Here is a 27,595-nt window from a genome sequence, read left to right on the forward strand (position 1 = left end):
TTCAAAAAATAGATAAGTATGTCCTAGGTGGGAAGCTAGGCACAGATGATACAGCACTGAACAAAGTAGAGACAGACAGCCATTGGTCTTGTGTAACTTAGTTCATTTTAGCAAGGAAAAAACATTGTCTAACTTGTAGACAGGTAGAATAATGGGGAGTGTTGTGGAAGGGGGTGGGGCACAGGTCAGGTAGTCTTTCCGTAGGCTGGAAGGCTTTGGTGTCATGAGGTTGGGCAACACACTCCGAGGTGTCATTTAGCCCTAAATTTTACCTTTTGTGGATTAAATATTTTAAATGCAAAATTTCTAGCTAAGTACTAAAATATTAAGTCAAACATCCTATTGAGAAAAAGCTGTGCTTTTTAATAAAACAGACATTTATAAAAGCAAGAGTGATGTCAATTGAAACCAAAGATTTAAGACTTAAATTTATTAGCATGAAAAATATACACACAAACACAACCCACAAACACATAGTTGTGTGGGCTAGATTGCTATCTTTTAGAATTGTGTATGACAATGGGAATCTTTCCAGGTGCACCTACAAGTGTGTGTGTGTGAATGTGCGTGAGAGAGAGATTAGCAAATCAGTTAATATAATCCGACCAATGGAATGCCACATTGTATATATGCAATGTAGCATAATCTATGTAGCATAACTGTAGCATAATTAAGGAATGATTGTTGTACCTATATTTGCTTACAAATAAAGCTGTCAGTATTTTTAGTTTTTAAGAAGCAAATATAGTTTAATATAGAATGACACTATACCTAACTATAGGGAAAAAGCTAGGGGGTGCTAGAGGAGAGTGGGTAGCTGGGTGCTGGCCATTCAGGGGGACACTTGATTCTAATGAGCACTGGGTGTTAAATATAACTGATGAATCACTAAATTCTGCCCCCGAAACCAATAATATACTATATGTCAACTAACTTGAATTCAAATTAAAAAAAAATAGTGACACTATTTTATGAAATGTGAATTATATTTACATGCATATTGAGGCATAGAAAAAGTACAGAAGGAGACACCTAAAATTTTTCTGATCTAGAACTCTGATTTTTGTATTATATTTACTGATTTAAATTTTGTCTTCACTTATTTGTATTTTCTAGTTTTTCTACTTTAACATATATAATAAAAATGAAATAATGAAACTTTACATTTATGAATGTAACTAAAATCTTTAGAATATTATTATTTGATTTCTTCATGTATTTGCAGGATACTCATCACAATCTTATGCATATAAAAAGAATGGATATGCCTAAGAAAGGTTGTTTGAACTGTTCTAAATAGATGTTGAACTTAGTAGACTTACAGAAACATTATTTTCCCCATTCACTGTTTTTTTATGTTGTTTTGTTTTTCTTATTTTTAGAAATTTACGTACATGGACCTTTTTGCTGTGAACATTCAGTTCACTGAATCTCAGCCTTATTACGACAGATCTATTAGGAAATAGAATTTATTTTGACAAAGAGCATAGAAGGAGGAATAGTTTAAACAATTTTTGAAAATTTTAACCCAACACATATTAGAATTGAGAAAAGAAAGGATATGCCTGGGGAGGAGAGCCGTTGTTACTCTGGAAAGCAGGTGCAAAAACTGGGAGTGTATAATGGGGGAACAGTTGCGTTGGCAAAATTTCTGGTTTCTTATCTCGGACAGGCTTCAAGGGTGCGTCCTGGCCTTCTCCACCATTGTTCATGGATTTCCCAGTGCTGTTGACGCCCTGATGACGGTGCTGCCACAGTCTAGTCACCTGTATGTTTTCTCAGTGCTCCTGTGTCCTCCACCCCCGTGCCGGTGGTGGCCTGATTTTCCTGCACTCATTCAGTGGTTGTCTGGGCAGCATTCTCCATGACCTGGGGGTGAGGTGACCAGGGAAGGTCATGCCTCGCATGATCCTGTAGGAAACCTAAATTACACTAAAGTAAAAGAAGATAGACTAAAACTGTCTACATTGCCACTCCAAGTCAATTTACAAATAGGAAGTATTTTTCTTTTGTTGAAAGCATAGTTTGGTCCACTGATCGGTATTTAATTTCTTCTTATTTGCTTGAGGATTTAATGACTGAAGATGACCAGAAGGTTTTAGAGAGACAGTGGTGCTGCTCACCATTCTCTTTCACCCATGGAGGATAGCCATGGGATAAAAGAAGAAGAATCATCTAACAGAAAATAAAATCCTTTCATTCCCTATTACAGTCCTGGGGAGATGTTCTTTTATATGTATCAGATTTGTTTGTCTACAAATATCAGGATTTAGCATTTTATTCTTTCACAGTATTAAAATAAAACCACCTGTCAAAGCCCCTTGTCACCTTTTTCTTCCTGTAACCTAGTGAACATTATGTTTTCTTTCTAAGGTTGTGGTAAGAAGATTATCATAATATTAGGTGCCATTTCATCCTAAACCTCCAGGTTATTTTTATATTCTGATCTCTGCTCCCATTTCTGCAGCATTGAACCCTCTGAAATGCCTGGTTGTGTGGTTTTATTTTTAGGTGTTCATTTGAGTTGTCTGTTGATTTTACATCATTATTTTATCAGCATTTTTTGCAAATATTTTCTAGTACATTAGAAGTGTCCATAATGTCTCATATGGATAAGTTCTTTGACCTGTATCAGAGAGTTGTGTAGATTTTCTATTCACTATATTATGGCTTCAGATCTATTCTATGTTATTGATTTTATCTATGCTGAATTTTTGCTGCTGTGGGATATATGAAATTATTAAATTAAAGCAAATGAGTTCATTGCTAGAAAATCATATTTCTTTTCATATTTCAAGCTATGGATGTAGTAGGCATTGAATGAAGATTCACAATTATCATCAATAGATTTATTTACCTTACCTATACCCATGGATAAATATTATCAAGTTGTTATTATATAGATATGGCCATTCATTTAACAGAGATTTAGTGAATCATCTACTTTGTGTCACACACAGTTCTAGGCACTGAACGGACAGAATTCCACACCTTTGCCCTCTTCTGATGGGGCTCACAGGCTTAGGTCTTGCCTTACTGACTAAGTAGGCAGGATTGCTCAGGCAGATGATACCTCGGTACAGCAGGGAATCCCAGTGAGTGTTATCTTAGAACTGAAAGAGAAGCACATTTTAGTGTGTATGTAGTAATAAATGAAAGAGATAAAAGCTAAAATTTCTACCCAAGGGAAATATTTGGGGGAGTTCAAGCTTATACACCAAGAACTTATGTAAATCTCGTTGTATACTTGGAATTGGATTTAACGCATGATTATCTAGGCCTGGTGCCTCATATTTGAACCCCCGTGCTTATTTTATTTGAATACATTTCATCTTAAGTCATTCACAGACCTGTGATTAGCAGTATTCTCTTTTTAATTGTGGTGTAAAACAAAAAGGGAAGCGAGAGGAAATGGAATCACACAGTGGTGGTTTTTGTGCTGTGTTCTTCAGAATGCCATCCTTCTGCAGAATGCTTCAGGGGTTCCAGGAATGTTTGATTTAAATTTGTTTTAGCTATTTAAAACTATATGAAAGTAACAGGAATATTTAAGTGTACCAAGTTTTAATCTTGGAGACTGCCTGGAGATTAATCTTGTGCTGTTGGTTTCATTCATTTTTATGCAGAGCTCAAATATGTGTTTGGGTGTTTCTTGTTAAAAGAAAATTTTATTTGCATTTGTTGTATATTTAGTGATTAAGTTTGAAAAAAAATTTGTAAATATGTCTCTTTTAAGTCTCTGAGTCATTTTAATCAAGAGGCTTTGAATTTGTAAGGAAGTCTATAAAACAAACAACAAACCTTTGAAAACAATGTTTTATCTCTTGTATCTTGTTATCTTATATGAACCATTATGGGTCTTTGAAAGAAAAACCCAGAAATGAATCCGATCCTGAGACCGATGTGAGACTATGGTTGTTTTCCATAACACCTATTTCAGAATTTTATGTTAACCAAAACAGCTTCTTTGTTCTTATTTGTTGACTTTATAATGAGAGAGGTAATAATTTTTAACATTGAGAGTAAATTTTTACTAATAAAACACATCGGGTTTGGTTGTTAGTAATAGAAACCAATCTAAGCTCATTTAAACAAAGAGAAATGTGTTGGGCCACTTAAAATCACTGGAAGGGCTAGAGGGGTCAGCTATAGGCAGAGTGACCAAGAAAACGTCCAGGCTTCGGAATTTCAGCTCCCACTTGGAATTGGCAGAGCTCCTCACTCAGCTCCAGGAAGCCAGGGAGGCAGGCATCTGGTGCCTATGGACCCACACTGTCTCTGTTGATCTTCCAGAAAGGGGAGAACCTCACACCTCTTTCTTCCCACTTAACTCAGGTCTCAATTCAGTCTCCCATTAGTAGTATATCTGATCAGGTTCTTCTGGTCAGGAGATTTGACGATGTCGTTTTTAACTTTCAGGACAGGAGGGAGATCTTACAGGCGGTTGGAACTGATATTCAGCCAGTTCCAGTACCTGCAACTACATTACTTTTAACCTATTGAATCTACCGGTTTATTCCGTGTGAGATTTTATTTGAAAATATAAACTCACCCTGTTAAAAAAAGTATGGAGGGACGCCTGGGTGGCTCAGTGGGTTAAAGCCTCTGCCTTCGGCTCAGGTCATGATCCCGGGGTCCTGGGATCGAGCCTCGCATCGGGCTCTCTGCTCAGCAGGGAGCCTGCTTCCTCCTCTCTCTCTCTCTGCCTGCCTCTCTGCCTACTTGTGATCTCTCTCTGTCAAATAAAATAAATAAAATCTTTAACAACAACAAAAATAATAATAAATAAAAATTTTTAAAAAGTATGGAAAGTACTGGAAGCTCCAAAATTTAGATTATGATATTCAGTACCAAAACCATATATCTGGGTGGCTCAGTCTGTTAAGCATCTGACTCTTGATACCAGCTCAGGTCTTGATCTCAGGGTCTTGAGTTCAGGCCCTGTTTTGGGCTCCTCCATACTGGGCGTGGAGCCTACTTAAAACAAGCAAACAAGAAGCACGGATCTTGGGGCGCCTGGGTGGTTCAGTGGTTTAAGCCTCTGCCTTCGGCTCAGGTCATGATCTCAGGGTCCTGGGATCGAGCCCCACATCGGGCTCTCCGCTCAGTGGGGAGCCTGCTTCCCCTTCTCTCTCTGCCTGCCTCTCTGCCTACTTGTGATCTCTCTCTATGAAATAAATAAATAAAAATCTTAAAAAAAAAAAAAAAAAAAGAAGCACGGATCTTCTGGTAACAAGGGAATGGCTCTGCTGGACTTGAAGCCCCAGCAAACCGGTCATCATTCTCCCCACACTCCAGAACGATGGCCAGTTTGTTTGGAGACCTCAAGTTAATTGGCCCAGGATCTTAGTAGAGATGAAGAATATGTAATCATTTGTCTCAGATAAATAATGCTGTAATTTTTTTTTAAATTCTACATACTTAATACTATGGCGATGTTCGGTTAATTTTTATAGTGTTAATGGAAAGACATACTATTGGTCTTTAATATGAAGGTCTTTAATATAAAGTCATATCTTATCTCAGTTAAGTGATTATTATATTTCAAGTTCTCCAAAACATTCTAAAAAATTATTTCTTCTTGGGCTATACTTATTCTACCAATCTCTACTTTGTACAATTCTGGAATTGTTCCGTTATCAGTTCTTTTACCAGTTTCCAGGATAACAGAGTTCCAGTGTTTTTTAAGTCAACAAACTTTTCTGAGAATGAATGTTAATCCACTTTTATAATTGATTATAATGAAGAAATGCTAAAGAATAATGAATTTTATGATGATCCGTTAGCCTTTGTCTAAATACAGCAATAGGATTGACTTGTATATATAAAAGAATCATTTTATTTATCTGATCTCATCTTGCTCATGGATTACATTTCCTACTGATAGTAGAAGACAGAATCTTAGCAATTCAAGGTCTCAGTTACTTTTACTTTAAAACCTACTTTCTTTTTCTTTTGCATTAACTTGGTGTTTCTTGGACACTTGGTGTTTTGCATACTTGGTCTTAGATCAATACCTCGAACTAGCTTTTCAGAAGTGCCAAATTGTTTTCCAAAGTGTTTATATAAGCGGTCTGGTCTTGGACAGCTTCTTCCTAATTTCTTTCTTCTATCAGACAACTGGGCACTTTGAAACTCTAAGAAAATATTCTGGTGGTGATGGTGGGTATCCTTTGTCCTCTGGAATCTGTTGAACCCACTGCTCAGGCTTTTGAGGCTAACATGATTTAGAACCTTTTAATTCATGATGGGTGGGAACAGGGGCTCTCTTCTGTCTACCAGGTCTCCATGTGGCCTCTTACTGATGCTGCCACTCCTTCCTCCTTGCCTGAAACTCTTTGAATCCCTGACAGCCTGTTGCTAGAGCAGCTTCTCCATTCCCTGTGAAATTCCTTAGGTTTGCTTGCCTTCTGCCCCGTGTGGTCTTCCATGTGAACATCAAAGCCCTACGGAGTGATTTGAGGCAGTTTTGAGGGAAAGGACTGCAATTGGTCAGGTTGTAAGACTCTTAGTTAATATGGAGGAATGACTTTAAGGCTGGTGGTGGTGGAAAGAATGGAGAGGGACGTAGGACATGTTAACCCCCACTTCTCACCAGCGCTCCACTTCTAGCTGGCACTGGAGCGTGGGGCCAAGAGGACAATTCCTGTGAAGATGCTATCTTGACTGGAAACACAGACCAAGAATGGAATGAGGAAGTGCTGGTGCTTGCTTCACACTGAGCTGAAGCCTTAGTGCAAGGCAAAGCTTTTTGTTTGATCAGCTTATTAGTCATAATTTATGTATAATAAATCTGACCGATTTTAAGTATATAGCTCAGTGAGTTTTCATGAATGCATACTGTCATGTAACCACTACCACATCAACATTTCTGCCTTTCTAGAATATTCCTGTATGCCTCTTTGCTGCTTATCTCCCCCGTCTATCACTGGCCTCTAGTTCCTGGCAACCTCCGATCTACCTTTTGTCCGGCTTATACAGTTTCATGGAAAGGGAATCATTCAGTGTGTCTGGTTTCTCTCCCTCAGCAGAACACTTCTCAGATTCACCTTGTGCTTTGTTGGCTTCTGTTTCTCAGGAATGTTTGGGTACTGGATCTAGCACACTTTCAGCAATTCATGCAGGTCCACTTGCTTCACATTTTTTCCTTTTCCCTTTACGTTCCTGTGGGTGTGGACATCTCATTGTGGGTGTGGTTTGCATCTCCCAGGTATCTAAGGAGGTCAGCCATTTTTTAATGAATTTGTTTGCCATTTCTAGATTTTCTTTTGTGAGATATCTATTCAAATATTTTGCCCCTTTTAAAATTGGAGTTATTTTCATATTTGAGTTGTGAGATTATATATTTTGGATGCAGATTTTCAGTTAGATCTGTAATACTCTATAGTTCTCAGTTTATGGCATTTCTTTTTGTTTTCTTAACTGTGTCTTTTGAAGAGCCAATATACTTAATTTTGATAAAGTCTGTTTTACCGTTTTTCCTTTATAGTTTTTTACTTTAATCCAAGAAATATGCTTAACTCAAGATGTTTTAGTTTCCACTCTTATAGGTATATGATTCATATAAGCTTTTATATGTGGTCTAATGTAAGGGTTGAATTTTGGTGTTTTTTTTTTTTTCTGTATGAATATCTATTTCTTAGTGTAACTTCTGCAACTTCTGTCATTTTCAGAATTGACTTGGCTTTTCTTGGTCATTTGCTTAATCATATAATAGTATACTTTTAAATATATATATCTTTAGGGGCGCCTGGGTGGCTCAGTGGGTTGCTCAGGTCATCGTCTCGGGGTCCTGGGATCAAGTCCCACATCGGCTCTCTGCTCAGCGGGGAGCCTGCTTCCTCTTCTCTCTCTCTGCCTGCCTCTCTGCCTACTTATGATCTCTCTCTCTCTCTGTCCAATAAATAAATAAAATATTAAAAATATATATATCTTTAAAAAAAATGTGGATATATATGAGCCTGTCTGGCATGGTTTGCTCAGTTTTTTCTCATGGTGAACTTTAAAGTTAGTGCCCTTTGCTCACAAGCATGACGCCAATCCACATAATGATTAGGACACGGAGCTGAATCGTAGACTCAACCCGGTTCCAGGCCACTTAGATATATCTAATAATTTCTACAGTATGTACAAAACAAAAAAATGTGATGGCATCATGATACCTTTTTTCAACTTTGCTTCTATGGCCTAGATAAGTGAAATCCAACATATAAATATGTTATTTTCTGCTAACTGTAATGCAGAAACTATATCATATTGTATATACAGCTTGTACATATTGTATGTACAGCTTACCTACCATGTATATTCCTAATCCTCATATGTACGAGATCTAAAGAAACTACTTTGTAGATTATTCCACGCTTTGTGTACAGGAAAGTACCTGCCGTTCTCACTACGCCCTTTTCAGCCATCACTTTTCACGTGTGGAATCGGAGGGCTTCATGGACTAACTCTCACGAGGAGAGAGAGTTATTCTCATATAGAATTAAGTACAGAAGAATAGGCTACAGTAGCATATGCTAGAAAACGTGATTCTCTGAGTTATTAGAAATCATAATAGTCCTTCAGGGAAAAAATAACAGCTTTGCCTGTTTTATGATTTGGCTTGTGAATTTATATATATCCTCCCCCCCTTTTTTCTGACCAAGAATGTCACAAGTATCTAGTTCTTTATACCTTTCCGTTACCTAGCAATGTATCGTTTCTTTTTTCCCCATTAGTGACTCTGCAAAGTAGAGGGTTTATTGGCACAAACCAGCTCACCTGGGGCTGAAGTTCTTGACGACACGGCTTCCGTTCTCCCATTAATGTCTGGTTTTAATGTTAAAAAATTAAGAGAGAGAAGAAAACAAAGCGATTGGTATGCTTACAAGTTACACTAAGAAGATTTAGAACACAGGCAGAAATGACAGGTTTCTAGTGCTTCCCACTCCGTTGATGTCTGTAGAAAAATGCTCTGCACACAGAAGCCGCCTTAGCTGTGTCTCCATCACTCCGGAGTCTCTTTTGGAGTGGCTTTTTGTTCAGTAATGGAAGAGAAATCCATGTATAAGTGGATTGTTGTCTCTTGTCTGCAAGAACTTCTGTTGCGTCGGGAAGTTAGGTCACCCACGTGTGTCTCCTTGTGAGCAGAAGGCAGAACGTAATTCATCGCACACGGATTAGGAAGAAACAGAACGAGTGTGCTGACAGCTCACTGTGTGCAAGAGCCCTGCGTACGCTGTCCCGTTCGCCCCTAGCGCCGTCTGACCGGACCTCTTCCTCTAAGTGACGGTCTTTCGAGTCGAGCCATCAAGGAACCCAGGTGTGGCTCGTCAGTGAAGCTGGGATTTGAAAATCGATCTGTGTGGACTCAGCGCTTACCTTTTTCCTACAGCGCTCTGCTTCTCCCCACTGGAAAGGATGCAGGCCACGTGCCTTTGAGAGGGCCTCACGGGCAGAGGCAGGCTGAGCTAATTCCTGAAAAGGGGGAGGATCAACCTTGGCAAAAAACCAGTAGGGACACTCAAGTCTCTGGTCTCTGCTCAGAATAATCCTTCTGCCTGGAATGCGCTTCCCGCAGGGAGCTGCTTTCATAGCTCACCCCCTGGATCAGGCCTGCTCTGACCACGCTGCCCCCGCATTGCGTCTGAGGCTCCCCAACCTACACCACTTTGTGCCCCACTTTCAGACACTTACCATTGGGAACTTGCTGTACAGTTTAGTGTCCTAGCATGTTTGTGGACTCCCTTCTGCCTTTAGAATAAAGCTTCATAAGGACGGCGATTATTGTCTTTTTCTTTTGTTCGAAATACATTGTAGGTACCCAGAAGAGTGCCAGGCACCGAGCAGGTACTCCATAATTGTTTGAAGGTACAAAGATTTTGAGATAAGAGTCAGCAAAACATGTTTGAGGCTCTAGAAAGACCAGTCCAACTGGGGGGGGGGGGTCCCACGTGTTTCATATTCCCATTGGGAAAAATAGGGCAGAACCAAACTGTGAGAACTTAAATCCTAAACAAAGGAATTTGTTTATTTTTTGGTAGGAAATCGAAGAGCTTTCTGGAGTTTTCATTTTAAGTAACAGTGTATTAATTCAGTGGCATAAAAGTAATATCCTAGTGACATCTTGTTACCTTTCCTCCATGCTTTGAGTGTTTTTAGCTTTACCTTGTAAAATTGGCTTTAATAAAGAGAGAAATGACCTTTCACATGCGTAGGGGCCCCTAGGTAAAGGAGGCTTCAAGGTCAGCTGATTTCAGGTGGACAACCCTAACTCCCCTCGTGGTTGCACCCACTAGGGCCTGTCAGTCAGTTTCCTGTGGTTCTCTCAAAGCCCCGATAGAGAAGTCCTTCCCTTTGGCTTGATTGGGCCAGCTGGGGCAATTATTCAGAATCTGGCACATGTTACATATTTGTTAAATATTTGGGGATTGAGTCTTAAGAGCACACTGTTGTAAGAAGACGGCTATCTGTAGACAAGCCTGCAGCTCCTGCAGAATGTGGGGGCGGCTGAAAAAGGCTGCGTGGGGCCCTTGGAAGTAGAGTTGACCCTTGAACACTGCGGGGCTTAGGGGTGCTGACCTGTCCCCCACCAGCACCACCCATTGAGGATCTGCCTGTAACTTGACTCCCCAAACTTAGCTGCTAAGAGCCTACTGTTGACCAGAAGGAAACTTACTAATAACATAAACATGGATTAACACATTTTGTAGCCCCACAATAATCTAAATTAGGGCTCAGAAAATATTAAGAAAAGCATAAGAAAAAATACATTATAGCACTACAGTATATTTGTCCAAAAATCCATGTATAAGTGGACCCGTTCAGGTCAAACCCATGTTGTTCAACGGTCAATTGCATATGTAAATTTTCATGGAAAATAAGTATTTTCCGTGATGAGAAGACAGATATGCTCTACTTAGAAATACTAGAATACCTGCAAACCCTACAAGGTGAAGTGAACAGGCAGTCTTACAGGACAGAGGCACAGCAAAGTCCCTCCAGAGATCACCAGTGTCTGTCACTGTCACTGTCACTTCTGATCACTGTGTCTTTCCTTTGGATGTGCAGTATCCATATCTTCAAGTTCAAAAATCTTGAACTTGTCTTCCCATCCTACAGAATGAGCACCGAAAAACTTGTCCATGGAAAGATGTAGTAAAAAATATATGTTAAACTTAACGAAATGATTGATTGATTTTAAAAAGTAGAAATTGTTCACAACGCATTCTCGGAACATAGAGTAAAAAGCCAAAACGAAACACCAAGTAAAGAAGAACACGGAAGCAGCCACGGAACTTCAAATCAGCCATCGAAATACAAGTTCCCTTGGTTTCTAATTACATTTGGAGTCCTTCCTGAAGTCCCATTTCATACTCCAAGTACTGTCAAAAGTGACCACAAAAATCAGAGTACAACTATATACACAGTTTTAAAGATTTTAAAGGATTTATTTTTGACTTAGAGAATATCCTGACAATATAATTTGATTCTGAAAAAGTTTTTTCCACCAAGACATTTTCAAAATAACAGAGCAGAAGCTTCCTCCCAGCCCCCTCACGCAGTTGGTCATTCCTGACAAATCGTCTGGTGATTCCAGAGTAAGAGCCCCGGGCTTGCCTGTCTTCTTCTAAGAAGCCATGACGGGAAGGTCTCCGTACTTCCAGCACACACTCAGGACTGAACTGTCGGAGCCACATTTCACACAGCTCAGCAGTAAAGTTTCCTTTCAATGAAAGGTGCTGGGGATCATGGCAAAGTAAGAAATTGCCACGGATGCAAGATTTTGCATAATTCATGAGCATCAAATTAGTAACAAAAATGTTCACCAGAGCAGACACTAATTTTTATGCAGCTTTAGGGGTTCAATTAACATTTGTTTGTTCAACAAATATATATACTACGGGATCCTTATATGCCGGGTGTGTCTCCTTGTTCTCAAGGAGCTAACATTCTAGTGGGATTAGTGGGATGATTAAACGAGAAAACAAAAACTAATTGCAGAGAGAGAATGTCTGTGGCTGTTAAAGAGAAATGTAAGAGAAGAAAAAGAAGAGAGAATCTTCAATCTCAACATCATTTTAATGATTTTTAAAAGCCTTGGGAAGAACAGCTAATCGGGGAAAATATCCCTTGGAGGATTACGTAGTAAGTACAGCTCGGGTATGCAGAAATAGATACTGGGAGGGTATCTTATGGAGACTCAAATTTGATTCGAGAAGCGTCAAGCAAAACTGAGGGAAAAGGCAAAGGGAACATGAATTTATCGATGCCTGGATGTTCCGATTCTTCCCTTAAGCCAGCGGTCAGATCTCGGGGTGGCTGTGGACACTGGGAGGTTCCGAAGTGCCACAGGCTCAAGCGCCAGTCAGTCCTGAGAGGAAACCTCGTACAACTGCTTTTCATTATGTGTTTCTTAATCCGCTGGGACATGTGACCATGCCCACTGCATTTCATAGAAAACAGTTAAGAACATGTACGTCTCCACAACTTTAGGATCTGCTCATAGATTTGTTCTAACAACTAAATCGCATAGTCCCATCTCTGGGGGCAGTTGGGGAGAGGCTAGGGATTGGGAATTGAGGAGTAGAGGAAACTCTGCTATGATGTAACTTCAGTATGGAAGGCAAAGTTAAGTGCTCTTCCTCAGGGACATTCCAGGGAATGGGACGCAGTACTCAAGTCACTTGGGGACAATATAATGATGCCCCCAGACAGGGACTATTTATTGAACGTCTCTTCTCCAATAGTCCCAAGCTTGGAAATTTCTAAAACACTCTGGGTAAAGTCACTTATTTTAGCTAGCGTGGAAATCTAGTTTCCTTTAGGTTCTGGAGCATTGGAGGGATGGGGTAGACGTGTGTGTGTGCGTGTGTGTGTGTGTGTACACACGCGTGTGTGGCGTGCTTGCTGGGGCAGATACCGGGTTCAGCGATAGTTTGGAGGCTGCTGGTCGATTTGGCACTAGATGTGGTGGTATGTGTCAGAATGGTGGGAAGCAACAAATTGGAGAAAGATTAGCAAAGAAAAAACAACAGGCCTAAGCAGGTTAGTTAACAAGGATATTGAAAGAGGAAGGAGCATCCCAGCCCTGTTTGAACGTGTGGGACAGACATGTTTTCGTCAGTGTCGAGATAAATTAGACTGTGCTTTGGCAGAACACAGAATCCACGAGGTTTGGGGCATGTTAAGTGTACACTAACGGTGGTAGGCAGACAGGATTTGATTGATCAGGAAGACACAGAATAGTGGTAGGATTAATTAAAGGCTGCTTCCCAGCAAGGGCTCCGGAGAGGCCCAGCCCAGCCGCTGTCCAAAAGGGCCGCATAAATATACTTTGGGTCCGAACCAGTGACCTAGAATGGAGTCCTGGCCAGTTTGTTTCTTGGAACCTGTTGGTCACGGGGGCATGCTGTTGTCACGTGGCCGGCCGCAGGGGAGAGCCTCTCAGAGGGCCGCACCTAGGCATGCCGTCCGTCCGTCTGTCCATCCATCCATCGGTCTCGCTTTATGGGAAACACTGCTGACAGTCTAGTACAGGAGGGCCCCCGATGCCCCAGACCCATGAGACAAAGCTGCCCTGTGGTGTTTTTTGTGACTTGGCCCCAGATGCTGTGCATGGTCGTGTCTTACTCAAGCAGGTAAGAAATGCTGCAGTTAACCCCAGCAGCACAGGTGTTCTCGGGCACTGTGAGAGTCGTGTGGTTGGGTCATGTACAATATCATTTGCAGGTGCTACTGTTCCAGAACGTCTCACAAGGTGATCTTGGAAGTGGCCTGTGGTATTTCGTTTCCCTCCAAACTTTGTTGTGCATCTAACCCTTGTGTTTAACCATTCGTTGATAGATGTGTAAAGCCAAGTTCTTTGATTTTGTGAGAGAAAACATAGCAAAGCAGCTTCCAGTTTATTGAAAGTGAATAACATAGTCTGTATTTCAGAACCTACTCAAAGTTTCTAATTGTGTTTTTCCTTTCCTTTTCCTTCCACCAGATGAGTCGGCTCCTAAGGAGGTCAGCAGGGTAAGTGATGAGAATGTAATTTCTGTCACCGCAGTGTAGGAAATAAATAACGTTCCTGTGTTTTCTCAGTGCTCTCACCTGTTAAAGTATTGGAAAAATAATGGCAAAGCCTGAGTGTCTGCCCTAGAGCATCACTCATTAATAGGGGGAAAGTCGGTAGGGAGAGCCGTTGCAGATTGGGGGCCCCACAGTGAGTGCAGCTCGCAGCTGCGTTTGTGTGCACTGCACCTGCTTATGGGGTTTTCCGAACGAGCTGCCAATGTTAGAAATGGAGAGCCTGCGTGTCAAGACTGGGTTTCTAGCTTCTCTTACACCGACACAAGCCTTCCCCATGTGGCGGCAGGCGGCAGAAGCCTCTGCCTCACGCTCCCCCAGCAAGCAGCTTTACCCTGCCTTTGAGTTCATGCACCTTGTTTGTGGGCGAACAAAAGGTGACCGCTTACGTATTCGAGACGGGGCATTCCTCGGTACTTTTAGAAATAGTAAACACACTGTTTTCCTGTCTAAGAGAAATTACGTAGGGTTAACTTGAAGAGACTTACCAGACTTGAAAACTTATGGGTCGTGAGTACTGAAAGCATTTAGCAAACTATGCATAGTAATGCAAAGTTATAATTAATTACAGATGATAAATCTTCTAATCATATATTTTATATACAATAAAGATCTTAAATGTGGAATATTGTAAATAATCAGTTTGCAGGCAGAGTCCCGAGAGCTGGGGGTGTTGAGATCAGCGGTCTGCCATCTCAAAGCTCTGCAGTACCCCCGTGCACTTTATATATCAAGGTGGTGGGCAGAAATCTACAGTTTCCTCACCAACAGGCCCTGTTGTTTTGTAACCCAAACTATAAGAGTTGCCTAACCTCAGTTTAACATGGACAGTCCTGAAGAAACTTTAGATTTTGCTGTTGTTTTTGAAGGAGATGGGGAAAGAAATGCCCAAATGGGTAGTTTTAAGCAATCTGTGGTTTCCTGACATTCTATCCTGTTGACGACGAAGAGGGGAACTGTACTTCTGAGGCCGGCCTTCTGTCAGTACAGTAGTTCTGTTCACCTGTCGGCCAGAACCCACTTTCTTCGCCTCCAGAGTCTCCACATACAAAGATTTTGTGCCAGTGTTATAACTGATTTTGTGACTGCATCGCACTCCTTTAAATATAAACTAGGTTATATTTGGGTAGAACAGTTGTACAGACGAGGAGTGGACTTTTTTATTTTACTGAACGCATTTCTGTAGATTTTAGTTACACAGAATATCGCTGCAAGACAGGTCGGATTCGGATGACATTGTCACGTCATTCTTAGTACGCCAGCGCCTTCTTTCTGGTTGAAGAGAGGGGACGTGTGCTCAGACGGCACCGCGGACTATTTTTAAGTCCGTTAGAAATGATGACAAAACTATACAGAGATCATTCTTTGCTGTTATTTTATAAGGTTCTCTTATTTTGTGCCTCATGTTGAGAAAGTCTGTCTCCAGTTGAGAATTACTAATTTATGAGCTGAGAGTAGAATAGAATAGACACATAATAGATAATACTAGAATAGATACTAGGGTAGTATCAGTTGCCAAGATCTTTAAAATGGTTTATTCTCAATATAACCCACATCATCAGGGTTCATGACGGATGTTCAGAATTTGCTTTCTATAACAGTACACTGTTTTTTTAAATTAAAATTAAGGTTTAGAAATGCAGGCGCCTGGAGGGCTCAGTGGGTTAAGCCTCTGCCTTCAGCTCAGGTCATGATCTCAGGTCCTGGGATCAAGCCCTGCATTGGGCTCCCTGCTCAGCGGGGAGCCTGCTTCCCCCTCTCTCTGTCTGCCTGACGCTCCCCTTGCTCATGATCTCTCTCTCTCTCAAATAAATAAATAAAATCTTTACATATATTTAAAAAAAAATGTTTCAGAAATGCATAGTGCAGCCTTTTGGAGGGAGGGTGTGTTTGGGAACATCCGTTGTCAAAAGTCGTGCTCCTTATGAGGGCGGCTGTTGCACCCACAGACCATTCTAAGTTTTGTGAGACGCTTTCCCATTTAGAGCCAAACCACCTCTCCTTAACTGTCATCTGTTAGTATGGGGTTTTCCTTTTTTTTTTTTTTTTTAATTAATACTTTTCTTGATTTTTGTAGCAACTCAAAAAAACAAAAGAAACAAAAACAAAAAACAATACAAGAACAAAACTATGCCCCATACTCATGAGAGCTCTCTGAATAGAGGGGTTACGTTCTTTCTTCCCAGTGAAGCGCACCTACTTTTAAAACATTTTCCCCAAAACACCTCCCTCGCACCGACTTAGACACTCTCTGGACCAGGTGTCTGTATCAGTACATTTTTAGCAGGTCGCAGCTGTGTCACGACATCGCGGACCCATGGTGGCCTGACCCGGACGACCTGGGCGAGGACGGGTAACTGCTTGGAAACAGTGTATCTCTAATACAGTTTGAAGGGAGAATTCACTTTTTCAAGAAATTATACAACATTGCTGGTTACTAATCCTTTGGAAAGCAAGTTTTTTTTTTTTTTTTTAGCGTGCAGTCAAGTCCGGCAAGTCTGTCCCCGTCCCCTCTCTTCCTCTCCTCTGTCCCTTCCTCTGTCCCTGTCTTCCTCCTTACCCGCGGTTTGTGTGCCGGACCTCGTCCTGTGTGCTGGGGAGATAGTGTGAGCCAAACAGATTCTGGTTCCCCCAGTGTGCGTGGAGGAGGGCATGGTGGAGACAGTTTAAAAAATGTTTGATTTATGCATATCAGGTAATGCTAAGTTCTGATGAATACACAGAAAAATCAAGCTGGGTAAGCTAGAGGGTGGGGGGGGGGGTCCGGAGTGCACTTACTGGCTTCTTGTACACTAGGGCGGCCGGAGGGGCTTTATTTGATACGCTGACATTTGAGCAGGGACCGAAGGGAATTAAAAAGCCATCCGGAAGGAGGAGACGGCTGCTGCAAAGGCCCTGAGGTAGACCAGCGTGTCTAGAGCAGACTGAGTAACGGTGGGCGGTGAGCCATGGGGTTGGAGTGGAGGGGGGGTCAGCGCGGACGCAGACGGCCTGTGCTAGTCCAGGGTGTGCGGCCGGGAGGGGACGACACCGGAGTGAGGACTGTGATGGCGAAGTGATCAGAGTCAGGTGTGCTGAGAAGGAAGGGCTCGCGTTGTCTGTGGTGGGGAGGGGGCAGGGATCAGTAGTGACTCACAGCTTGTTCGGTCTGAGCACCCGGCCCAAGGAAGTTGCTCGTTATGACCGTGGGGGCGACAGCAGGGTGCATGTGGCGGGGGGGCAGTTGGGAGCTCCGTCAGTTGGTCTTGGACAAGCGAGGTTGGCGTTCTCGGACATCAGACTGGCGGTGTTTGGGAAGCAGGTGCCTGCGCTGTCCAGCCCAGAGGAGAGGCCACAGCGAGGGCTGTGCGCGTGTTTGGGTCCGTCCGTGCAGCCGGGCCGTGGGCCGGACAGCACCACCTCGGGAGTTTGTGAGGGGAACGGTCTGAGCACTGAACTTTGGACGTGCCAGTTGCCCCGTGGAGAAGACCCGGAAAGTTCTCAAAGGAGATTCAGAAGGAAAAGTCAGTAACTCAGTAACGTGAGGAAAACCAAGGACACTCCTTTGTCAACAGATTTTTAAGAACACATTTGACCGTAGGACTGTGTGTTTCTGTAAGCTCTGTTGACCTTGTCGCGGACCATCCTAACACTCCGAGGAAAGCCTCCGTCCTACCCTCTTTACCTGACGTTCTGTTTCATTTTTGAAGCTGCATATTCGAGTGATTTTTCCAGTTCTTTCCCTATGTCCCTTGTCAGTGTATTCAATAAATAAGGCGGTGCTGCCCCCGAGACTGTCACCGATACTAGTGATGGGAAGTGCTGTGTCAGATGCCTCGTTAAAAGCGCCACATCCGGGGACGCCTGGGGCTCAGCGGGCCCGGCGTCCGGCTCTTGGTCTCGGCTCGGGTCTTGATCCCAGCATCGGGGGGTTAAGCCCCGCGGTGAGCTCCACGCGGGGCCTGGAATCTGCTCCGAGCGACACCCGACGAAACAAAGCAGCGTCGCCGGGCAGTCTGCTGCCGTTTTCAGATCGCACGCCGACCGTCTGTCGCCACAGGGGTTGACCCTCATCTGGGCTCATCAGGGAACAAACTAGCCGGAGCGTCCCCCGTCGCAGTGTGTCCGTCCGTGTGGCGCGGGGGAGGCAGGAAGCCCGGGTCGGCGGTGATGGGCCCCGGAGAGACGGAGCCGGGCTGGGGGTGTCGGGCTGGGCGCGGGCGCTCACCAGGAAAGCGACTGAGGGGAGCCCCGGGGGACTGGAAGCCGTGAACCTTGCTGAGACCTGGGGGGGCGAGACGGCACAGTAAGGGCAGAGGCCCTCGGCGGGAGGCTGCCCACAGTGTGCGGGGCAGGGAGGCCGTGAGCCGGGGCTGGGTGAGCGCAGGAAAGCCCCCGTCACAGAGGTTGAGCTGGGGACATCTCTGCTCAAGGGCGAGAGCGGCTGTCGGCTGTGTCTGTCCCTTGTTTTCATCTCATTGGCACAGTTAACCGTTTCTTCTGTTTTTACTCTTACTATTGTTATTGTTGGGGGTGGTTCCGGCTTGTAGATCCAAAGATTTCTGATGAGAAGAGGAAGAAGTCCCCAAGGTCAGAAGTCTGGACGCCGAGTTGCTGGGATCCACCAGATCTAGCTTGGTCTGGAATTCTTGGATACTGCCTGTGTCCCTCAAAATGCCGTAGATACACTCGGTTATATCCTGATGTGTGTGTGTGTAGATGTTGTTCTGTTCTGTTCTGAATATTTAGCAGACTGTCATTTGCTGTTGGAATTCATTACTTTTACTGGGTTACATGTAAATGCTTCAGCTTTTGTTAATTAGCCTGGCATCTGATGAGCTTTCTCAGTCATTTTACAAGTCTTTCTTTAGTACACAATATTTTGTTTGCTTGTTTCTTGGTGCATCAGTTCTGTCCTTTCTGTTTTGTTCTCTTCAAGATACCAAATACGCAGTCTCTCTCTTCTCCCGTTCTCGTCATGTGTTCTAAGGAACCGCTCAGAATCACTCTCTGCATCATTGACACGAACTTCAGCAAAGTAATTCTGGACTGTTCCTAATTCTGTCTAAATTTACAATGGCTCTTTTTAATTAAAGTTACCTTTGTATTTGGTGCTTTTCCTTCATTTCTGTGTGTCTTTTGACATCATTAGTAAATTCTTACTAATTCTTTCAAGTTTTTTGAAAGCAGTTGGTTTCCTAAAATTCATTTTTCTCATATCTTCTCTTATTTTTCTCATATTTTCCTCTCATATCTCAAAGTAGCTTTATCCTGGGTACACCAGCGTAATAGTCACACCTTGTGTATTTCGGATGTTTCTTCTTTTCCTCATGTATGTTGAGAGGTTATTTGTTGACTTCCGTTTTTGTGTTTGTTTCTCCTCGAATATGTTAGGCGTGGGTTTATGGGTAGAATTTCCTTGTCTCTGCACACCGTAGCTGTACATGTTGTGAGAATTCTCCTGTTAGATGCTGTGTTGAAAGCTAGCTACTGAGGTTCAGCAACACTGATTCGGTAGTAGGTGACCCAGGAGGACAGGGAGGGAACAGTGGGGGACATTGCCACAGGAGAAATTTACCTGTGCCATTTGTCTGTTGTTGACTGAAACAAATTGTTATATTGGAATCAAGATCTTTTTGCAAAGTTTTTTCATTTTAACCTGTCCAGGTAAACAGTATGGCTACATCCAGTCTATTTAGTGATTTCCTAAGATTGGAAAAATGCTTCATTCTGTTAGTGAATCCTGGTTTCCTTGAATTCCTAAATAAAGGGTCCTACCGCATAAACAGAGGGAACCGGCATCCACTGCTCACCAGGTGCATTTCAGATCCCATGTCCTTAATTTCCCCAGAGCATTTGTTACTGACTTAATGCAGCAGTGCCATTTCTGGGGACGGGCAATTGTAAGTAAGCCCCTGCTGACTGTTTTCGGTTTGGTTTCACTGGTATTGTGTCGCCTTGAAATCAGTGGCACATGGCTGCCACAATTGCCTGGCTTCTCTGTTTTTATCTTCTCTAGTTCTTTAACAAAGTGAGAGGGGAAAGATTATAGACTGATAACTTTTTTTTAAGATTTTACTTTTAAGTTATCTCACAACCAACATGGGGCTTGAACCCACAACCCCACGATCAAGAGCCACACACTCCACTGACTGAGCCGGCCAGGTGTGCCTAGAATGACAACTTTTAAATGATTGTTTTTCCTGAGATAGTTCTTTTTTTGTTTTTGTTTGTTTGGGTTTTGTTTGTTTGTTTGTTTTGTTTGTTTTTGTTTGTTTGTTTGTTTGCATTGGGGCAGGGAGAAGCAGAGGGAGAGGGAAAGAGAGAATCAAAAGCAGGCTCCATGCCATCATGGAGCCTGACACAGGGCTCAATCCCACAACCCCGAGATCATGAGTGAGCAGAAATCCAGAGTCAGACACTTAACTGACTGAACTGCCCAGGCACCCTCTTTTGCTCATATAAACTATCTGTTCCTGCATTTATTGAGAAATTTCTGCATTATCTACCTAATACCATGATCACACATTCCACAGACTAATGGTCTATTATATGATAATCAGCTTTAGTGTAGGAAGCGGTATGATCAGGAGGGCAGGGAGGTTTCAGTTAGGGCAAAAAGCTGCACAGTTGTTCCCCTGAGGGCAGTTGAGAAGAGAGGGTTTGCTGATGACAGACCGTGTGTCCCAGGGCTCAGCGGAGGGACTTTGTCAGCGGGGGTGGGGGGTGGGGGGGGTGGGGGGGGTGGGCGGACAGGAGGGAAGGTGAGTCCGGTTGGTAGGTATGTGGAGTAGCCGGGGACGGGGGTCCAAGTGATGGGGGCCCATTTTCAGGACTGGAGCTTCCTAGGGTGTGAGGGAAGCACTAAAAACCAGCCTGCAAACATTTGCAAACTTCCCCCTCTCTCCTACACCCCCTGCTTTTATTTTTTGTGGCTTTTTAGTTGTACATTTCACTGTCGGAGATTCTAGTTAAGCTTTTTCTTTTTAGAATCTAGTTTTGTTTGATCGAAGTCATACTGCTGTGTAAGACTCAAAAGTTTAGGGTTGAGATGTAGGTCTGAACACTGACAAACAGGAGCATTGGCGTTAGGACCTCTCAGTAAATAGAATTTTGAGTAAGATCATTTTACTTCTAAATGTATCTACTCTGAATTCAAATTGTGAGAGGAGCTCTCAGCTTCACATAGAAGGCAACGAGTTTATATAAAATTGAGCATTTGCTTTTGGGACTATTTTGGTAATTTCACACAAAGAGTCTTCTCCCTGCTGTTCAGATTCTTTGTATTCATTTGTATTATCTTTATCCTTTCTTCTTTGCAACTTAAAATTATTTTTGCTTGACATTTTACATACAGTGTCCAACCCTGAGGGGTTGGATGGTAGGATTTCCTTAATCTACTGCTCTCATGATGCCTAATAAAGTCTAGGCACATCTTCTCTCAAAAAGCAGGTGAAGAAGAAGATTGGCATAATCAGCCCCATCATGGGACCGGAAGTCAAACTTGGCCAGCGCCTGACTTGACGAGTCAGTCACCCAGTGAGAATTCAGGATTTCCAGAATTTCTGTCGGAATCTCTTGGAGAAGGAGCGTGGTATTATGCCTTGATGTGAAATGAATGAATGATCTGGAAATTAGCAGGAGTGTCTGAGCCCTGTGAAAGTCACCGAAGCACTGACCGGATAATTACGGTGCAGGTGTCTGACAGATAATTACGGTGCAGGTGTCCCATTCTTCCGGGAGTGGAAGTTTGTAGAGCAGGTTGCAGCAGTATCACAGAAAACACTGCCAGGACGTAGCTCTGAATGTCTCCCATTTCTGTTTGGATATTTGTGTTATTTGTTTCTGTTAAATAGGAGCTGCTTTTGCCAACTGGGTGTACAGTTTGCCTTTGCTTGGCTTGGTAATCTCAGGTGATGCAACCTCTTTCATGTGTCGGGGCTCACGGGTTTTCCTCCCCTCTGAATCGTCAACCCTAACCTTGTCTCCTTTTTTTTTTTTTTTTTTAAAGATTTATTAATTGTGGGAGGGGCATGGCAGAGAGAGAGAGAAAGAAAATATCTCAAGCAGACTCCGAGCTGGCCAGAGCCCAAATGTGGGGCTCGATCTCAATGACCCTGAGATCATGACCTAAGCGGAAACCGTGAGTCAGACACGCTACTGGCTGAGCCCCCCAGCACACCTCCATCATTCCTAAATTAGAGCCAACTGTATGTTTCTGAGAAGACTGAGGCTGTTGGAATGAGGCCCTTTTCTCTGCTAGTTCATATGTCAGAACGTCTCCCCAGTATTTGCGGTCGATGTCATGCTCTCGCGTCTTCCTGCAGCTCTCCTGTGCTCCTGCCCGCGTCCACTTGACCCAGAGCTGCTTCTACTCACGTAGAATTATTTACACTGGGCATTTTCTAACGAAATCAGAACAGGGCTTCTGAGACAATCGTAAGATCACCTTAATGCAGCCGGTGACCGTTGTCAGATACTTCCTTCCGGTCTTTCACATGCTTGTCTTTGTGCAGTACTAGTTACAGTGCACATCCACGTTTGGTTCTGGGGTTTTTTAGTTTGCATTATGCCGTAAGTGATTTGTGTTGTTTTGCCATCCAATATTATCTCCAGTGACTACAGTGTCTCATTGAATTTCTTCTCCGTGGTAGTATTTTACTTTCTCTTGGTTGGATTGTTGGATCTTTAGATTGCATTTTTTTTCATAGACCGATTATGGAAGTGGCAGTCTTACTCTTGTGAAATAATTCCTAAAGAAAATGCTAGGATCTGAGGTTAATAGCTCAAAGGACATAAATATTTTACGGCATTTAATACACATTTATCAACGTACTGTTGTGGTTTATACTTTCATTTTAACCAGGTTAAATTAGCAATCATATATCTTCTTGTATATAAACAGCAAGGACATTGTTTTAATATTTTTATTTAAAGCAAATAAGCAGCACGCCTGGGTGGCTCAGTCGGTTAAGTGCCTGACTTTGGCTCAGATCATGATCTCAGGGTCCTGGGGTTGGGGGGCAAACTATACCCCCATCCCCAGCGGGCTCCCTGCTCAGGGAGGAGTCTGCTTCTCCTGCTCCTCCACCGTTAGTGCACACACACTCACTCTCTCACACAAATAAATAAATCTTTTTTTATTTATTTATTGGACAGAGAGAGAGCACTAGCCGCAGGCAGTGGTGGGGGGAGAGGGAGAAGCAGCCTCTCTGAGGGAGCCCGACCCTGACGGGGTCACGACCTGAGCAGAAGGTAGATGCTCAGCCAGCTGAGCCGCCCAGCCTCCCTACTTAAAATCTTTAAAAAAAGAAAGCGAGTAAGAATCTTTCCATACTTAAATAGGTGTATTTCCTTTTGTGTGAATTGCATCTCTGCACCTGTTGATATAATACATTTAAAAGAGCTTGTCTGATACAGTGTAAATAGCACTTAGATTTGAATTCCTACTTTGCCACTTTTCATCTGGGTGACCTTTTAATAAAATAACTTTTCAAAGCCTCAAATGTAAAATGGGGATAAAATCAACCAAATTTATAGGATGCAGCTAAAACAGGGTGAAAATTTATATTCTTATATTCATTAATTAGAACATCAAAAACAATTTTTTAAAAAGTGGAGGGATTAACAAGAGAAGAAATTAATGATCCACACTTTAAAATATAGATGTGATTATTAATGCAAGAGGTATTTTATTAAGTGGATCAGTAAAATAGACTATCTTTGGCAATCTGTTCAAGAAGTAAAATACAAACGTTAAGGAATGAGAAGGGAAATATAACTATAAACACGGAAATTATGAATAATTTAATAGGGAATACTGTATACTAATACATTTGAAAATTTGGATTTAGTGGCCAATTTTGAGGAGATTCTAAATGATCAAACCTGAAGAAGAGTTGAGACATTTAAACATACTATTAACCAAGGAAAATCTGAAAAATTCATGAAGACCACCTAAAATGTCATGATGTCCAAAAGCTTTACTAGATAATTCCACCAAACATTAAAGAGGTGATAACTGGTACATAATATAAAGTATGCGTTTCACAAGTTAGGGAACGAACTTATTCTAGGAGGGAAGTTTATTCCTGTCACAAAAGTTAGAGCGTTGTACAAAACAGAAAAACTTGCCAGCCATTTTTATCAGCGCAAACATAAGTGTGGAAGTCCTCAGTAAGTAAATTCAGCAGCACTTTAATAATTGTTCATTGCCAGGCGCGGGCAAGTAGATTAGTGCAGTACTTCTGTAAGAGATGAAGATGATTTGGACCAGGATTGCGGGTAGTGGAGGTGGGGAGCTGTGCTTGGGTTGATGGATGCAGTTCTAGATATATTTGGAAGGTAGAGCTACCAAGAGTTGCTGATTAATCCAGATGTGTGGGATAAAACAAGAAAGGAGAAATGATGGCACTTGGGTTTTGCCTGCGCAAATGAGAAGACGGGCTGCCATGACACGGATGGGAGCGTTTGCTCAGGTTTGGATGTGCTGGTTGAGATCACCTAATCACCTCTGAAAACTGATGTTGAGGAGGTGGTGGTTGGGCATATGAGTCTGGAGTTTAGGTGAATGAAGTGAAAGAAAGATACAAATTTGAGATTCCTTAGTAATATGGGTGATTTAGGAACCAGCAGTATATAATGGGATGTAACCATGCAAGGCAGGAGAGATCTCCGAGGAGGTGAGTGTGGTTTGAATAGAGAAGAAAATGTAAACAACAGTCCAGGGCCAGGACGTTGGGGAGTCTGAGATGGGAGGAAGCCTCACAAAGACTGGAAAGAAGTGCCGGGGAGGCAGGGGAGAAGCTGGGGCCACAGGCGCAGCAGTGCCGGAGACACTGTGTCCGGTAAAAGACAGCAGTCAGCTGCGTCCGTGCTGCCCACAGTTCAGGGGAGCGGAGGGTTACCTTGCGGGTTTGGCAGCGGGAAGTCGTCGGTGATCTTAGTAAGCGCTGTCCCTTGCAACAAGCGAGAGGAAAGAGCAGTTGAAGGCAGCAAATACGGACAGTTGCTTTATGGAGTTTTGCCTTGAAAGGGAGGTGGGGCAGCTAGGTAGGAAGGGCACTGAGGTTCTTCTTACTGAGCTATAAGTCGACATGTGACAATTGACCATCAGTTGTGCGACACAGCGCACAGCGATTCGATGTCTGCAATGCTGCTCTGACCGCCGTGAGCCCAGGGAACGCGCGTCACCACATAGTCACTTCGCTGTCTCGCGATGAGGTCTTCTAAGAGCCACTCTCTGCGCACCTTTCCGACCCATAACAGTACCGTTAAGTCCCGTCCCGCCGCGCAGGACGTCCCTGGGACTTGGTGACGCGTATGAGTGGGCCTTGTGTACCTTTTGACCATCTTCACCATGCTGCCCACCCCTCAATTCCTGGGATGTTTGGTTTTTAAAATGCTTTTTCTTTTAAAAAAGGGGAGCAAATGGCAACGTGCGCATGTATTTACGGGAGCAATCCGGGAGAGAGGAAGTGTGCTGACACAGGACAGGGCGGGACGAGCGCGCGAGGGACGGTGACTTGCCCACCGCTGGAGCCTCCTATGGCCCCATCAGTCTTTTCCTTTAGCACTCAGCTCCATTTACTCGCTTTCCACTTTTTTCGTACTGTATCACGTATGGAAGACTGGAAATTGGTTATCAGAAAAGTGACTATAACAGCAAAACAGTGGAAGAAGTAGAAGAGGGAAAAAGAAAAAGGGTTTTGAGTAGTCACTACTTTTTTCTGAATAAACAGAAGACGTGGCTTTCAACTTCTGGGCATGTGAAGCGTGACCCAAGGGAAGTCACTTTACTTACTCTCTAAGGGAACAGTGCCGATCCCTGTTTTTTTCAGGGCGAAGTTTGTATTATTATTATTATTGAATTTCATAAAAATGCAAATCTGTTTATAGATCTGAATTTGTATCAGTTGTTCATTTCAAAGGCATAATATTAAAATGTGGTTCAATGTGAAGTCAGTGGGGTGATATACAGGTACTGGAGGAGGGTACACATGTTAGAATTTTCTGGAGTAATTTCTCAACCTAGATCCTCCCTCTAGTAGATAAACTCAGGCTAAGGTGCTGTGGCCCAAGGTAGAAGTTAGAACACGTGGAGAAGCTGACAGAAAGCATGTCTTTAAAATCTTCCTCAGTATAATTTCCTTTACCCAGGCTTCGGCTTAGAGGGGAGCCTTGGACAGTTAAGGATGATACTTGTAAACAGGGGCCTAGAGGGCGTGCAGGTATAGCCTGTCCCCATGGATTAGCAGCGTATTTAGAAGACAGAGAAACCAGAGGAACAGACAGGAGATATAATGTTCCCATCAGGTAAAATGAAATTCTGGCATTTTGAATTTTGAATATCATAGAACCCAATAAATCTTTCTTATTCCGTTAGAAAATCACCCCACCTTAGTGAGGAATAAGGAGCACTTACAAGCACGTCCATGCTTTCCTCATCGCACAGGCCAGAACAGCTTGAGGCAACCTGAGTATTGTGGAAGCCCAAAAGAAGTTTTCTTATAAAACATGGTATGGTTAGTTTTAGCCTAAATTTCACTTTGGAGGTTTTGCTGCTGATTATTAACAATAACCACAGAAACTTCAGAAACCTGTGTGGAGTATCAGTTCTGAGCATCTCGGCTTCCTGAAAGAATTAGTTGCAAAATACTTCTCTACATAACCCAAGTGCATTTTTCTGCTATATGGAAACATTTCATACTGACCATTTAAAGACCATGACTTTGTTTGCTTGTGCTTAAGATGAGGCCCATAATCCTAACAATAGACTAGACACATGGGTCGTCTGTCTGTGAAAGGTTTTGCTGATCCAGCCTGTGAGTGAATCACTAGGGCAGTAGGCAATGGGTTGCTTCATCTAAAGAGCAGTATCGGGGCGCCTGGGGGGTCAGTGGGTTAAAGCCTCTGCCTTCGGCTCAGGTCATGATCTCAGGGTCCTGGGATCGAGTCCCGCATCGGGCTCTCTGCTCAGCAGGAAGCCTGCTCCCTCCTCTTTCTCTCTGCCTTCCTCTCTGCCTGCTTATGATCTCGCTCTGTCAAATAAATAAATAAAATTAAAAAAAAATAAAGAGCAGTATCAAACCATTACGGGAAAAATTTTTTAAGTGGAAGCTAAACACAGTCCTCTTTTGCAAGATTTTAAATTATAGTACCTGTTTTGTCAGACAGTTCTTGGCGAGCACAGCTCTGTTTTAGGGGATAGATGTTGAGAAGTACTAACTACAGAAGGACTATATTAAGCCCGTACACATAGCTGGTTTTAGTCCTCGGAACTGAAGTCTGATTAAATGCACATTTCCTTATTGTATGCAAAAGAATATACTAATGGTCTAGTCATAGAGTTGTTGTACATAAGATTCAGTCCCCCCGGATTACAGTTTATTAAACTAAAAAGGCAACAAAGTCGAAAGAATGTTTTAGTTTTGTCATAGGTGTTATCATGAGCTGATGCCTTCTTATTTGTTTTCCCCAACTAGTACTTAAACTCCATGAGAGTCGGAGCTTTATCTGATACCTGTAATGGTGCTTGGCACACTGCTGAGGAGATAGT

The 27,595-nt window shown here is 42.8% G+C and overlaps 1 protein-coding gene across 7 annotated transcripts in view; it reads left to right on the forward strand.

Moving 5' to 3' along the window:
- Positions 1-27,595, forward strand: part of PDE10A (phosphodiesterase 10A) — a 569,606-nt gene that overhangs the window by 441,142 nt on the left and 100,869 nt on the right. For all 7 annotated transcript variants that reach the window (XM_032338528.1, XM_032338527.1, XM_032338526.1 and 4 more), the window contains one exon: positions 13,976-14,004. In XM_032338528.1, coding sequence (XP_032194419.1) covers positions 13,976-14,004 — 29 coding nt within the window. The remainder of the gene's footprint in view (positions 1-13,975; positions 14,005-27,595) is intronic.

This window comes from Mustela erminea, chromosome 4 (assembly GCF_009829155.1).
Source record: "Mustela erminea isolate mMusErm1 chromosome 4, mMusErm1.Pri, whole genome shotgun sequence".
Lineage (NCBI taxonomy): Eukaryota > Metazoa > Chordata > Mammalia > Carnivora > Mustelidae > Mustela > Mustela erminea.